General features: G+C 47.1%; 1 protein-coding gene across 3 annotated transcripts in view; it reads right to left on the bottom strand.

Moving 5' to 3' along the window:
- Nucleotides 1-13,694, bottom strand: part of LOC142560966 (E3 ubiquitin-protein ligase RNF170-like) — a 164,071-nt gene that overhangs the window by 23,684 nt on the left and 126,693 nt on the right. For all 3 annotated transcript variants that reach the window (XM_075673408.1, XM_075673409.1, XM_075673407.1), the window contains one exon: nucleotides 12,313-12,444. In XM_075673408.1, coding sequence (XP_075529523.1) covers nucleotides 12,313-12,444 — 132 coding nt within the window. The remainder of the gene's footprint in view (nucleotides 1-12,312; nucleotides 12,445-13,694) is intronic.

The raw sequence follows: 13,694 nt of genomic DNA, 5'->3' as shown, positions 1-13,694 counted from the left end.
TGAGGGTTCTGCTCTCAAGTGCTTATACACGTCCGTTGCTGCGCTGGCGACTGTCGTTGACCTGCTACCATGTTCCATTTCCACACCGTCAAGCACGCAGCCCCGTAACACAGCTCTTCCACCAGCCTTAGCACATGAGTTCAGTTCACTTTTCAGTACAGAGTTGGGTCTTGCTAAGGGGTTCACGCATCGCATCAAGACGCGGCAAGGCGTGCAGCCTGTAACTTCGAAGCTTCGCCATCTGCCGTATTCTCTCTGGTCACCAGTATCAAATGAGCTTCAGAGGTTGCTGAACCTTGACATCATCGAGCGCATCGATGCTTCTGAATGGGCATCCCCCATTGTTGTTGTCAACAAGAAAGATGGTAGCATCAGGATATGTGTAGACCTTCAAGAACCGAACAAAGCTATTGTTCCAGACAGTTTCCCATTGCCCCACACAGAGGAGCTGCTTCACGCTTTGGTAGGCGCTACACACTTCTCCAAACTTGACTTGGCTTCCGCTTACCATCAGGTTCTCTTGCACCCTGACAGCAGGGATCTGACAGCTTTCATCACTCATGCTGGCCTTTTCCATTTTAAAAGAGCTTGCTTTGGGTTGGTTTCTGCCCCAGCGGCATTTCAGAAGATGATAGCAACAATCCTTGACCGCTGCCCTGGCGTGTTTTTCTACATTGATGATATCATTTTTGGCAAAATCACAGAAGAGCACCTTTCAAACTTGAAGACCGTGCTGCAGAAGATAAAAAACGCAGGTCTGAAACTCAACAACAAATGCCTCTTCGATGTTCCAGAACTTGCCTTTCTAGGGCACAAGGTCACTGCACGTGGCATCTCGCCACTTCCAGAGAAAGTAGACTCTATAGTTAACACACCAGTGCCAACTAATGTTGCCACTCTTCGTTCGTTCCTGGATTTCGTAGAATACTACTCCAAGTTTGTTCCACACTTGGCACAAGTGGTTGAGCCTATGAGAGTCTTACTTCGCAAAAATGAGCCATTCATCTGGTCTGCTGAAGCAGACAGCAGTTTCCGGAGGGTCAAGGAAATGCTTTCGTCGAGTACAGTCCTCCAGATGTTCGATCCGTCATTGCCAGTCATTGTGTCGACCGACGCGTCCGACTGTGGGCTGGGAGCAGTCCTGCAGCAACAAAGTGGCCACGAGCTCCACACAGTCGCTTTCGCATCTCGTACACTGTCGCCTGCGGAGAGAAAATATTCAGTCGGTGAACGAGAAGCTCTTGCGTGCATTTGGGCATGTGAGCGATGGCACACGTACGTTTGGGGTCGCCATTTCACAATTCGAACAGACCACCAGGCACTGGTGTCCTTGCTGTCGTCACAAGGACATGGAAGACACCCACTCTGAATCGCACGCTGGAGTGCACAACTGCTTTGCTACAATTTCACTGTTGAATACCGCAAGGGGTCCACAAACACTGTAGCAGATGCACTTTCTCGGCTACAAGCACCTACCTCAAAGGCAGAGATTGCTAAGGAGGAAGAAATTGTCTCGTTTATTGAGCCAGTCTGCATGACAAAGGAGAAGTTCAGGCAGGCCGCCCTCGACGACAGTTGCCTCGAAACCGTCAAGTCATTCGTGCTAAGTTCCTGGCCGCCAAAGAAGTCCATACCAGAACGGGTGAAACCATTCTACAACATGCGGGAAGAACTTTTTGTTGTCGATAACCTACTACTGCGTGGTGAGCGCCTCGTTGTTCCATCCTCCCTCACGGCTCAGATCGTCGGCACCGCGCACGAGACACATCCGGGTATCACGTGCGCGACTGCGTCAGCGGTTCTGGTGGCCACGAATGGATAATCAAGTGAAAACGGCAGTAAAAAACTGCCATATCTGCCTGGAGGCAGATAAGTGCAGCAAAACATCACCAGCACCGCTGCAACCTGTTGAATGGCCTGAGCGACCGTAGCAGAAGCTTGGCCCAGATATTGTTGGTCCTTTGGAGCATGCAGCTCACAACAGCAGATTTGCTGCAACGCTTGTTGACTACCATTCTAAATGGCCAGAGGTATATTTTTGCAGCGAAGTGTCCACGAGCACTGTGAAAGACTTTTTAACAAGTGTTTTTGCCCGTGAAGGCTACCCAGAAGAGATAGTTTGTGACAATGGACCTCAGTTCACTTCGCGTGAGTTCATCACTTTCCTGCAAAACAGAGGCATCAGTCTTTCACATTCTTCAGTATACTACCCCCAAGCCAATGGGCAAATAGAACGTTTCAATCGCACATTGAAAAATTTCATTCAAGTCTCACTCCTCGAAAGACGACCACTCCGGCAAGCTGTCACAGAATACCTTGCCAATTACCGCTGTACTCCGCACGCCACCACCGGGGTCGCCCCAGCAGTTCTGCTGCATGGTAGAATGCCCCGAACCAGGCTGGATGTCGTGGGTTTCTCAGCACCAGCATTTGCGGAAAATCCAGCCAAGGAGTTGGCGCGACTTCGTCAAAGGGTTCGGCGTCAACAGCAGAGCAGCAAGCACTACACGGACAAAAGGAGAGCCGCCAAGAAGACGAAGATAGCTGTAGGCGACTTTGTCCGTGTCAGAAAACCGTCCGTTCGTTTCAAGGGAGACTGCACCTTTTCTTCAACAGAGGTGATCAAGAGGAGGGGACCAGCCTCTTTCCGACTTGGAGACGGCCGTACGTGGAATGCCTCGAAGCTTTCCAGGGCTCCGGAGAGGGACACCTGGGAACCAGGCCAGCCTGCCACGCCGCAGCTGCGATCTCCTGATGCGCTGCAGCCCACCACGCTGCAGCTTCCTGATGCGCTGCAGTCCGCCACGCCGCAGCCGCGGTCCCCTGATGTGCTGCAGCCTACCATGCTACAGCCGCCTTCTCCCAGGACGCAGGCGCGGTCTCCTGGCATACTGCAGCAGCAGTCTACGAGCCCGTCGCCATCGTCGCCAGTGCGATATCCAAAGCGGCCGACACGAGAGCGCCGGCGACCGGCCTGGCTCCAAGATTATCAGACCAACTAGTTGGCGGTCTGACGTTGTGTACATAGCCTGTAAATATGTGTAAGTAAATACAATGTACATGCCTTGGGGTTTTCCTTACTAATACTTACTAACAACTAATCACTAAAAATAAGGGAGGGAATATGTTGTATTTAGTTTCGTTATTCATATGAGTTCGTTATTCCCCAGGGGGCGCTTCTGTTCTTCATTATATATATGGTTGTATATGTTGAATAAACGGCTTTTTACTTTGGGACGGCTGGAGCCTGACTTCCACCTTTGGTCAATACCACAATAATGGTGTATTTGGAGCATGAAAATTCTGGCAGTGAGACATTTATGCCATCAGAAAAGTTGTGCAAAAAAACGGTATATCAATGGAGACAGTCAGTTCCTCACCATTTATTCCATCCTCTTTTTCTTTCTTTTTTTTTTTTAGGTGGCTCCAAGCATGCGCCTTCTAATGGTGCTGCAGTCGGCAGCAATGCCTCATCAGGGTGTCTACCGAGTTGACGTTTTCAAATTCACTGAGTTTTCCAGGTTTTCCTGAGTGCGCTTGCGAAATTCCACGAGTGACACAGAACCTTGTTTTATGTCAAGAAGGGCTGACACCATGTTGCATGATGCTGTCACTCCCTAAGTAAGGAGTAATGATTATGTTATTCAAAATAGAAAACTGAAGGGAGGGGTAGTAAAATGCACAGCTAAGAAAATGTATTCGAAAAAAAAAATGGTAAAGCCCATTGCAAATCTAGTCTAATATTTTTAAATACGAATAAAAAAAGCTGCATACAAAAGCAAACATTTTAGAAAATAGCTATTTCTATCAACTGATAGCAAGCTAATTGGTATTAGGCCCGAACTTTGTCACAAGTGAGATTCTCTCAGCAGCTGGAAAGTCAACCTGAACTGTCCTGACATACTCTCATCTCCCGCACAATGCCTCAATGTTGTGTTTCACTGCTTTAAAGAGTTTATTATGGTTTGGATGAGCATCACCTGCACCTCGGCGTCAGCCAACACTTTCCTTTTTGAGCTCAAACTCCTCCAAAGAAGAGGCGGCACAGTTCATTTCCCGATCACTCCTGAATGTGACGGTCCTTTCTGTTCTTGTCCTCGTTCTGCCACACGTTCACCCCACGGACCATTTGAAGCACCTGCTTGATCAGTTGTAGAGTCAACGCCAGATTTTTCGGACTCCCTAGGGGCCACTAAAATTTCCGAAAAATCGGGAAGTCCATAAAATTGAATGCATGCCTTTTACTGTTCTTAAGGGATATAATTGCCACAGGCACGTCCGAAAAGGCTCTGAAGGCCTGGCACTACACTTATTACGCATATCAGCGCTCGCACTGTGACAGGAGATGGCGGGTGTGCGCGTGTATAATTAGATATGTACTAAGTCCCGCGACAATTGTTCCTTCGCACGCTTGTCAAGCTTCACCGCAACACTTCAAGTACGCTTCACCGCGTAAGATTGCTGTGGTGAGGCGAAGCTGCCTTTCGGGAACCGGCATTATGCAACGCGTTGTGCTTCCCAAGCTTCGAAGTCAATCGCGAGGATTACAAAGGCGGAGTCAGTGCCATTGCTGATAGCGGCAAATTCTTTCAATGAAAAACACGGCACCTAATGGCAATAACCTTAATAGCGAAAGTCGAAGCAGCTAGGCCTGGCGTTGCCGCGATGGTGGCTACGGCTGCCAGCGGATCTGCGGGCGAAAGCGCCGGTTCGAGGCGGCGAGACAATCAAAACAGCGGTGTTGGCTTTGATTAATGCCGTTTCAGATCTGCGGTCACTGCAAAACATCCAGAAAATCGAACAGCGAAGGGTTCATGCGTCCGAAATTTCAGACGTCCTTATACATTGGCTCTATGAGGTATGTGGTGGTGCCGCGAAGCTGTCTGCATTATCGGGCATGTCTCAAAAATCGGGCGTCCGGGAAATCGGTCGTTGACTGTACACTGGCAACTCCTCCAACTGATGACACAGCGTCAAAGACAACTCGTTGCGATTCCTACCTTTTACTTGAGCCAGCACTAGGACGACTTTCTTCTGCTTTGAATAATATGACAGCTAATTTTCCCTGATAGAAGCATAAATTCCCTGAGTTTTCCTTGAGTATTTCCACACTGCTCAAAATCCCTGAGAATTCCCGGTTTTCTCGGTTGGTAGACACCCTGCTTATATAATAGATCCCCTCTTGAAAAAAGAGCAAGAAAAAAGAACGGTTTTGTATTACTGCCTAACGTAGTCCTGTAGCTTTTTCGGTGTCTTCTTGTTACAGCGCTGCTCATGCGCACTTCGCATCATGGAAAATTAAATGGAGCTTGTTGCGTGTGTTCTGCAGCAGGTGGTTCAGTGTTCAGAGGTGCATTTTCACAGTTATCCACCCTTGATGTGCCAGGCTGTGATGGATGATTTACAGCTGCAATAGCTGAACAGTCGGATGCCGGTGACCAGTTCGTGACAGCAGAGGTACCGAATTTCATTTTGCTGATAGCTTCAATGTGAAGGGCCACTAATTTGGAAGCATTCCATACATGCCCATCTTCCAAGGGGTAAGGAGCAGGTCTGCGCTTTTAAATAGTTTTCTTGGGTGCAGAAAACTGTGGAGATAGCTTCCCATGAACTGTGGATAATTTAACTCGCATGTAATCACCAATGGCAAAGTTGGGTTCCTTGACACCGTACTTTTCTTCGGTGTAACTTTTTGACTTCATGTGCTTGTTCTTGATGCGCTCTCACAACTGCTGTAGTGCCTTTGAAGGGTCCGTGCTGAAACATTTCTCAGGCAATCCCACAATGTCGAGTCTGCTTCGAGGTTGGTGTCCATGAAGAACAGCAGGCACAACACCAGCAGTCGCATGAGGCGTACAGCAATATGTTTACAAGTAATCAAGCATCGCTGTTCTTATATCACGGCGTTCTAACAGGGCAACTGAATATGTGGCTTTAATACTCTGTTAAATCTTGCAACCAAACCATTAGCTTGTGGATAATACACAAAAGAGTTTGACGTAATAGTTCTGCGGAAGCCCGCAAGTTTGAGGCAAGTAATTCATAAAGAAAAAATGAGAAATCCACCCAATCGTAGCAATTGCTGCACAGGAAACCCACACGGGTTCCTCGAAAATAATGCTTCACAGTTGAAGAAAAATTCGTCCTGGTTCAGGACTCGAACCCGGAACCACCGCCTTTTCGGAGAAGCCGCTCTACCATCTGAGCTAACCAGGCGGCTAGAAGATGGTAGGGTGAAGTCGAACTTATCAACGACTCTAAATTGTGGGGTTTTACCAAAATCACTTTCTGGTTATGAGGCACGCCGTAGTGGAGGACTCCGAAAATTTCGACCACCTGGGGTTCTTTAACATGCACCTAAATCAAAGTACACGGGTGTTTTCGCATTTCGCCCCCATCAAAATACGGCCGCCGTGGCCGGGATTCGATCCCGCAACCTCATGCTCAGCAGCCCAACACCACAGCCACTGAGCACTGCGGGTCATCATCAACTCTGAAGCAAAGGCAATTGTTTGACATAATAGTTCTGCATGTAAAGTTGTAATGTGTGATTCCATGCTCTGTGAGAAATTCTTCAAAATTGGCTGGAGAAAATTGTAGTCCATGATCGGATACGATACCATGTGGATAGCCTTCTCTTGCAAAAGGTTTAAGTAGGAATTTTCTCACTGTAGATGTGGTCACATCCCGTACAAAAGCCACCTCTGGCCACTTGCTGTAATAGTCAATACAGTCGAACCCTATTATAATAATACCGGTTATAACAATGAGAAGCTGCTGCACCGTCAACTTTTGTATGTTTTCAATGATGAAATAACCTGCTTACTACAATGCCCTGATGCCGCATTGTCGGCTATAACGATAAGTCTGGCTGCTGGGTGTCCGAGTCGAAAGGTAGTGAAATGCGAAATCCTTGAAAAGAAAAAACAAGAAAATTCAAGCAGCTGCATGATGGGCCACTGCTTCAACAGCCGCCGCGCACTCATTTTCCAGCCATCTCAGTGCGCCTCTCTCCCGAAGCCCTTCCACCCCTCCGAACATGAATGAACCACGCGAACTGCACTGCTTCCAGATTCAGCGCAGTTCTGCAAACAGCTCAATCACTCGAGTTCGTCTTTGTTGGTTCCACTGAAATTGTTTCTGGCCATGCGGTTTCTCAGCCTCGTTTGACCAACAGTTGGTTTGACTCGCCGCCGAAACGGAAGGGGGCTGAGGCGCCCGTTGATCATTGGCAATGCACGACGTTGCCGGTGAAAGGAAAGCGCATGGCTATAGATTTGAAAACTAAGTACTTCTAACTAATGAGGCGATCATCGCGAACATGCTTGCATCAGACAGCGACGGCTACAATGCCAGTGGTAGGGCAGGCTGCCTCAACCTTGTCCTCACAGGAAACCCGGCAGATGATTCAGTCCCTCCGGAGCTTCGTTTTCACGAGGAACCTTCTGCTGCATTACATGGAACACCTGGATGCCTTGGAGAAGAACGTTGGCAAGCTTGCATGCGTAAAGCATGCAAGGCTGACCAACATAAGGTTTTCTCATGCAAGTGGGTAGCCTCTTTTGGAGCCACCTTAGCAATGCCATGGTGGTGCGTGCATATCGCTTGCTACCTGTGACCCTTCTTAAATTTGCAATTGTTATAGCAGTGCCATTCTTCAACGCCAACAGCCGCGGCTTGCTGAACGCGATCGGAGTGCCCAAGAAGCAGTTAAACGAGTGAACACAATCAGCAGCCGGATGGAGAAAGGTGGTGGGGAGGGGCACTGGCCTCCCCACCATTACAGTTTTCTCACACCAGCACTGCCATCCCCCTTTCCGATTTCTTTCATGCAACCCGGTTATAACAATTATCGGTTATAACAACTATTGGTTATAACAATGAAATTTTTGTGGCACTTGAATATTGTTCTAAGTGGGTTCGACTGTAATTGTAGTAAGCTTGCGTGAAAGGTCCCACAATGTCGATAGCGATCTTTTCCCAGATTTTCTCAGGAAGAGTGACGGGTTGCATTGAAACTGCAGATCCATGTGCTGATTTGTCACAAGACTGGCAGGTTACACATGTTCGCACAAGTTCTTCAATGTTATTATCTATGCATGGCCACCAACATGACTATAAGGTGAGCTTTGGTGCGACTAATCCCTGGGTGTGACTCATGAGCCAGGTCCATAAGACAGCGTGTCAAAGTCGTGGGCACGACAATCCTGTCACCCGGGCACAGAATGTCGCTAACAGAGTTCAGATCGCATGTGAAAGTATGGTAGCAGCTCTTTTGACAAAATTAAATTATGGGGTTTTACGTGCCAAAACCACTTTCTGATTATGAGGCATGCCGTAGTGGAGGACTCCAGAAATTTCGACCACCTGGGGGTTCTTTATTGTGCACCTAAATCTAAGTACACGGGTGCTTTCGCATTTCGCCCCCATAGAAAATGCGGCCGCCGAGGCCGGGATTCGATCCTGCAACCTCTTGCTCGGCAGCCTAACACCATAGCCACTGAGCAACCACGGCAGGTGTCTCTCTTTTGACAAGGATTTCATGTCAGACGAAGAAGTAGTGGTAAGCTGCTTAACTTGAGAGATAGCCTGATTGGTGGCACTTGCTTCTTGAAGCTCTTGCATGGTAACTACTGGGGACAAGAAACATACATTCTTCTTCGTGTGCATCGCGGATGAAACTCTGTATGGGCAGCTCGAAGAGTGCACCAGCCATGACATTTTCGCTACCCTGCCTGTTTACCATGATGTAGTTATAGCACAGCAACCGTGATGACCAGCGCACAATCCTGAACGGACAGCGACCTGTGCCTTTCGTTGAAAGGAGTGTAACCAAAGCAGCATGGTCTGTCCGCAAGATGGAAGGTCGGCCCCACAGGTAAACATGCCAGTGCTCCCAGGCCCAGACACAGGCAAGGGCCAAACATTCACCAACTGAGTACTTCTGTTCCTGCAGTTGCAGAGTACATGAGGCGAACGCGACAGTTTACAGTTCTATTATCCTGCTGCAGTAGAGCACCTAATCCATATTCTGAGGCATCAATTGTTATGTACACAAGTAATTGAGGATCAAAAAGGTGAACTTCATAAGATGTTATCAAAGTTTTCAGCTGCTCCAAGCCACTTTGTGCTGCCGCAGTCCAAGCGAAAGGCAAACTTTCTCGAAGCAAAGCACGCATTGGCTCTACATCAGGAAAATGCGGGATGAACTTGGAGCAGAAGCCTGCAAGTCCCAGCAGCGAGCGGAGTTCATTGCTATTTGTAGGTGATGGGGCCTTGGTTATCACCTCAATAGATGACTTAAGTGGGAATAACCCTTTGGAGCTGACAACATGGCCTAGAAAAGGCAACTCTGCGACGTCAAAAACAGACTTATGGTTGAGCTCGAGGCCAGCATATGAGAGCTGTTTCAAAACTGTGCAAATTGACCAAGTGATCGTCTCGGGAGCGTCCATACACGATTATGTCATCAATGTACAATAAGATGCATTTGCATCTTTTAGGGATCATATGCATCATCTTCTGAAACACTTGACGGTGCCGATGCCTGTCTACAGCAAACCCTCTTGAAGCGAGATAGTCCATCGTGAGTTATAAACGTCGTAACATCACGACTTTCTGAACTTACTGGTAACTGATGGTATGCAGAAGCTAAATCTAGCTTGGAGAATCGCTGTGCACTAGCCAAGCTGTTCAAAAGTTTCTCAGTTTGTGGCAGGGGAAAACTGTCCACTACTATAGCTTTGTTTGGCTCTCATAGATCTATGCACATGTGAATCGAGCTATCCTTATTTCTGGCTACAGCAATTGGCGAGACCCACTCTGAAGAATCTACGTGCTCAAGGATGTCCTGAGCCTCTAATTTTTGTACGTCTGCCGAGACTTGCTCACGAATGATGAGAGGTAGGCGTCTCAGCTTGCTGGCCACTGGCTGTACAGACATGCAAACTCTGACCTAGTGAGTGAAACCTTTGACAGTTCCTAGCCATTCTTAAAGAAGTGCTCGAACTCGGAACGCAATTCAGGAGGTAGCACAGAAGTTTCTTGTATCATTAGCAGACACCTGAGTGGCGACCCTTTAATCTTTATATCCAGAGCCACGATACCATCCAAATCAAGAATGACTGTTCCTCAAGGCACAATGTAGAGAAGAACAGAAGTGCATCGGCCATGAAATGACATTGGAACAACAAAGCATCCTTTTATAGCGTATTAGCATGGCCCCATGCTTTCGGTTGCCAGAGCACAAGTGCCCGGGATTTACTGAGCAGTTATATTATACAGTAAAATGGGGCAACGCCCCTCAGATGGTCATGCGAGGATATACAGAGAAGTGGCACTACGCTCCCTTAGCTTACCGTGCATAGCAAACGTGTCAGACGCGATACGATATATATAGGAATTGCTGACTTAGAATAATCGAGGAGCTAGATGGATGTTGATGTCAGAAAAAAATACAGTAGCAAAGTGACGTCAGTAAGTTCTTTGGCTAGGATTGAAACCGATGATCCAGTGTCAATGAGAGATGACACGGAAAGTACTTCAATTTGCAACACTGCATAAATTCCCTTCTTACGGCTCCAGATGTGACAAACACTCATGTGAACATCCGTGTGAGCCGTATCTTTGTCGTTTTCCGCAACACACTGAATTTTTTTTTTCAGACTTTTGTAGAGACTTGCACACCTTTTCCAAATGGCCAATCTTTTCACATTTGCGACACTTAAGTGTCTTAGCTTTGCAGTGAGAGCTATTTGCAAGATGCTCCAAAGAACCACAACAATAACATTCCTGCTCTTTCAAAGCTCAATGACTTTCAGTTTGCACCTTATAGCATATGCACGTGCCACAGTGCTTTTCTCTCATGTTTGAAGTGTTTGTGTCTTGACGTGTTGCACTTGTGCTTCATGTCATGCAAGTTCTCTCGCTTCTCTAGTCACTTGATCATGTTGTCTTGGAATGGCAAGGGCCCGAGAAAGCGTAAGAGACTCTTTCAGTAGGAGACATTCACGCTAGTATTCGCTAATAGCTTTTTCTATGAGCAGGCCATGTATCATGCCATCCGCCAAGTCAACGAAATTGCATGCTCCTATGAGACCTCGTAGCATGGTGACTTAATCGACAGCAGCCTCACTTGGGGCTTGTGCACGTCGATGAAAATGGTGACACGCTGCGGTGACATTGACGGAGCTCTTGTAGTGACTTTCAAGTGTCGCAATAGCGTGGTTGAACTCATCTGGGGTAGGAGTTATCAATGTCTCTCCGGCGGCGCTTGAAACCAAATGGCATGGACCATCCTCTGACATGAGAATCTGGAAGATACATTGTCCTTCCTAGCCCCCTGCAGTTGAGCAGAATCACCTTCCGATGCCTGGCAGGTAGGTCGGAGGCACCTGACACAGCCATGTAGTTCTTGAGTGCCTGAATCTATTGCTCCCGTGAGATGACCGGGTGTCCAGGTGACGACAGGAAAAGGGGTGGCAGTTGTAGCCCCGGAATACTAATCACAGCGAATGATATGCAGCAATCGAAAGCACAGATGAAGAGCAAGCCGGTGGCACATGGGTTATTAAATCCTCGTCACCAATTATGTTGTATACAGTACTCAATAAGATATCAATGGGGACATTACTAAGTCTCTCACCATTTGTTCCATTCTTTTTCTCCTTTTTTTTCTTTTTCAGGCAGCTCCAAGCATGCGCCTTCTAATGACGCTGCAGTCGGCAGTGACGCCTTATATAATGGTATTGATCTGCTGTGGTGCTACTGTGCATGGTTATAAAGGTGCTTTTTGCTGAGAATAAATTATGTTAGCATATTATGTAGTCAATGTCTCTTCTGCCCTCATCCACTGGCGCTAAAAATGTCATCCAAACTATACTTTCACATGGGATTTCCAAGGGGAGGTTACAATGGTTCGGTAATAGGCAATAATTCAATATATTCGAGTTTGATATATCCAGGATCAACTGTATTTGGTGCTGGTTCTATCTAGTGCTAGTTCTATCTCATAGCTCTATCTGTTGGGATTAGCGTGCTAAACAAATGACCACGTGTATAAGGGCACCTACTGTCTATGAGATCCTTCCTTTCAAAATGACAGTGCCACCTGGCAACAATATCTTGCCATTCAAGGAAGCTAACCGTGTTATTATTGTACCAGCCGCTTTCCTAATGCCTTAAATAGAGGCCTGTAAGGTACTTTGAATACCTAAATAAACAAATGTGAATGTGAAAATGTTTGCTGCCAAGGAACTCCAATGCTTTCGATGCACTGGCTCAGACTGACTACAAAACAGTGTCACCACTTACTGGCCTAGGCTCCCCTGAATATCGGCGGTTGTAGTCATTGATATCTCGAAGCAGGCGTGCCCGTTCTTCACGCTGGGCATCTGTTTCATCGGCCAGGTGTTGGTCCTGGAAGCAGCGCAACATCACGGACACCTGCGCAAGCATAGATCACTACCATGAGCTCTCAAACAGAATATTATGACAAACAAGGCAAAAATGGGACAAAAGATTAAAGAAAAGGGCGATATCAGCATTGCAACAATGATCCTCTCTGGGAGCACGCCAAGAATGTGAAACGCAAGTATAGCAGCAACCTGGTTTTGCTAGTCATGTGAGCGAAAATTCAAGGAATTCATCGTCATCATCAGCAGACACACATTAACGCTTTCACCATTGTCAAGCATGGCTTAACTTGCATCAGCACACCATCTATTTAATTACTAGGCAATGAAATAGCGTAAGAAAGCTTTACAATCTCTTGAAATGTTGGAAGCTTGAGTGAGTTGGTGATTCAATATTGACATGCTTGCAAAGCGCAAAAGACGAGGACTGAAGGAAGAACACAACACAACGCCTGTGTTGCGTTCTTTCTTCAGTCCTCGTATTTTGTGCTGTGCAAACATGTCGACATAGAATCCCCCAATCACTCATGTAATAATATTTTTATGTGCGAGTGTTTTGTTCTCCTCTGCCTATATCTTTTGCCATTGTGCAAGATGAGTGTGTCTTGTTCTCCTGTCTATATCTTTTGCTCCAGTGCAAGAAACTTTGTTGCAACGCGGTTCCTGCGTCGTCTGTTCCCTTATTCTTGAAGTATGTAAAACCTCGTTAATTCAGCCCCCGTTAATTAGGAAATTCGGTTCATTCAGACACGCCGTCTGGTCCCGTCAAACATGGCAGGAAACTCCCATTAATTCGGACATATTTGGTCGTACTTCGGTTCATTCGGACAGTTTGCGGAGCTCAGAGGCACGTGAGGCATATAAGATCGGGTGGCACTAGGGGCTGTTCAAATCGCACTGCCAGCGATGGCGTCCTCGATTAGCGTGCACCGATCTCAAAGGCCATGCTTGCATTTGCTGGGAGTGCTGAAAGGCCGGAAGTACATTAAGGCTGCCATGTTTATTTTATTGCTACATAATAGACAAACCTACGTCTCAAAAAACATTGTGGCAATTATGTACTTCTGGCTTTACAGTCGCTTTTGGCGCTTGGCACTACCTCTGCACTGCTATAGTTATCGGCACGGTAGTTATTGGTCTATGCTAGCAACCCTAATCTATACATAGAGTTTCTCACTATATTACCTAGAGGGAAATCTGGCACTGCTGCACTGTTGTATGCATGGGGAATGCCAGTATATTGTGACTTCGGATTGGCATCGTTCTCAGAGAGCCAGGACA

Source organism: Dermacentor variabilis, chromosome 10 (assembly GCF_050947875.1).
Source record: "Dermacentor variabilis isolate Ectoservices chromosome 10, ASM5094787v1, whole genome shotgun sequence".
Lineage (NCBI taxonomy): Eukaryota > Metazoa > Arthropoda > Arachnida > Ixodida > Ixodidae > Dermacentor > Dermacentor variabilis.
The sequence above is the reverse complement of the archived record's forward strand: the minus strand, read 5'-3'. Positions and strand labels throughout refer to the sequence as shown.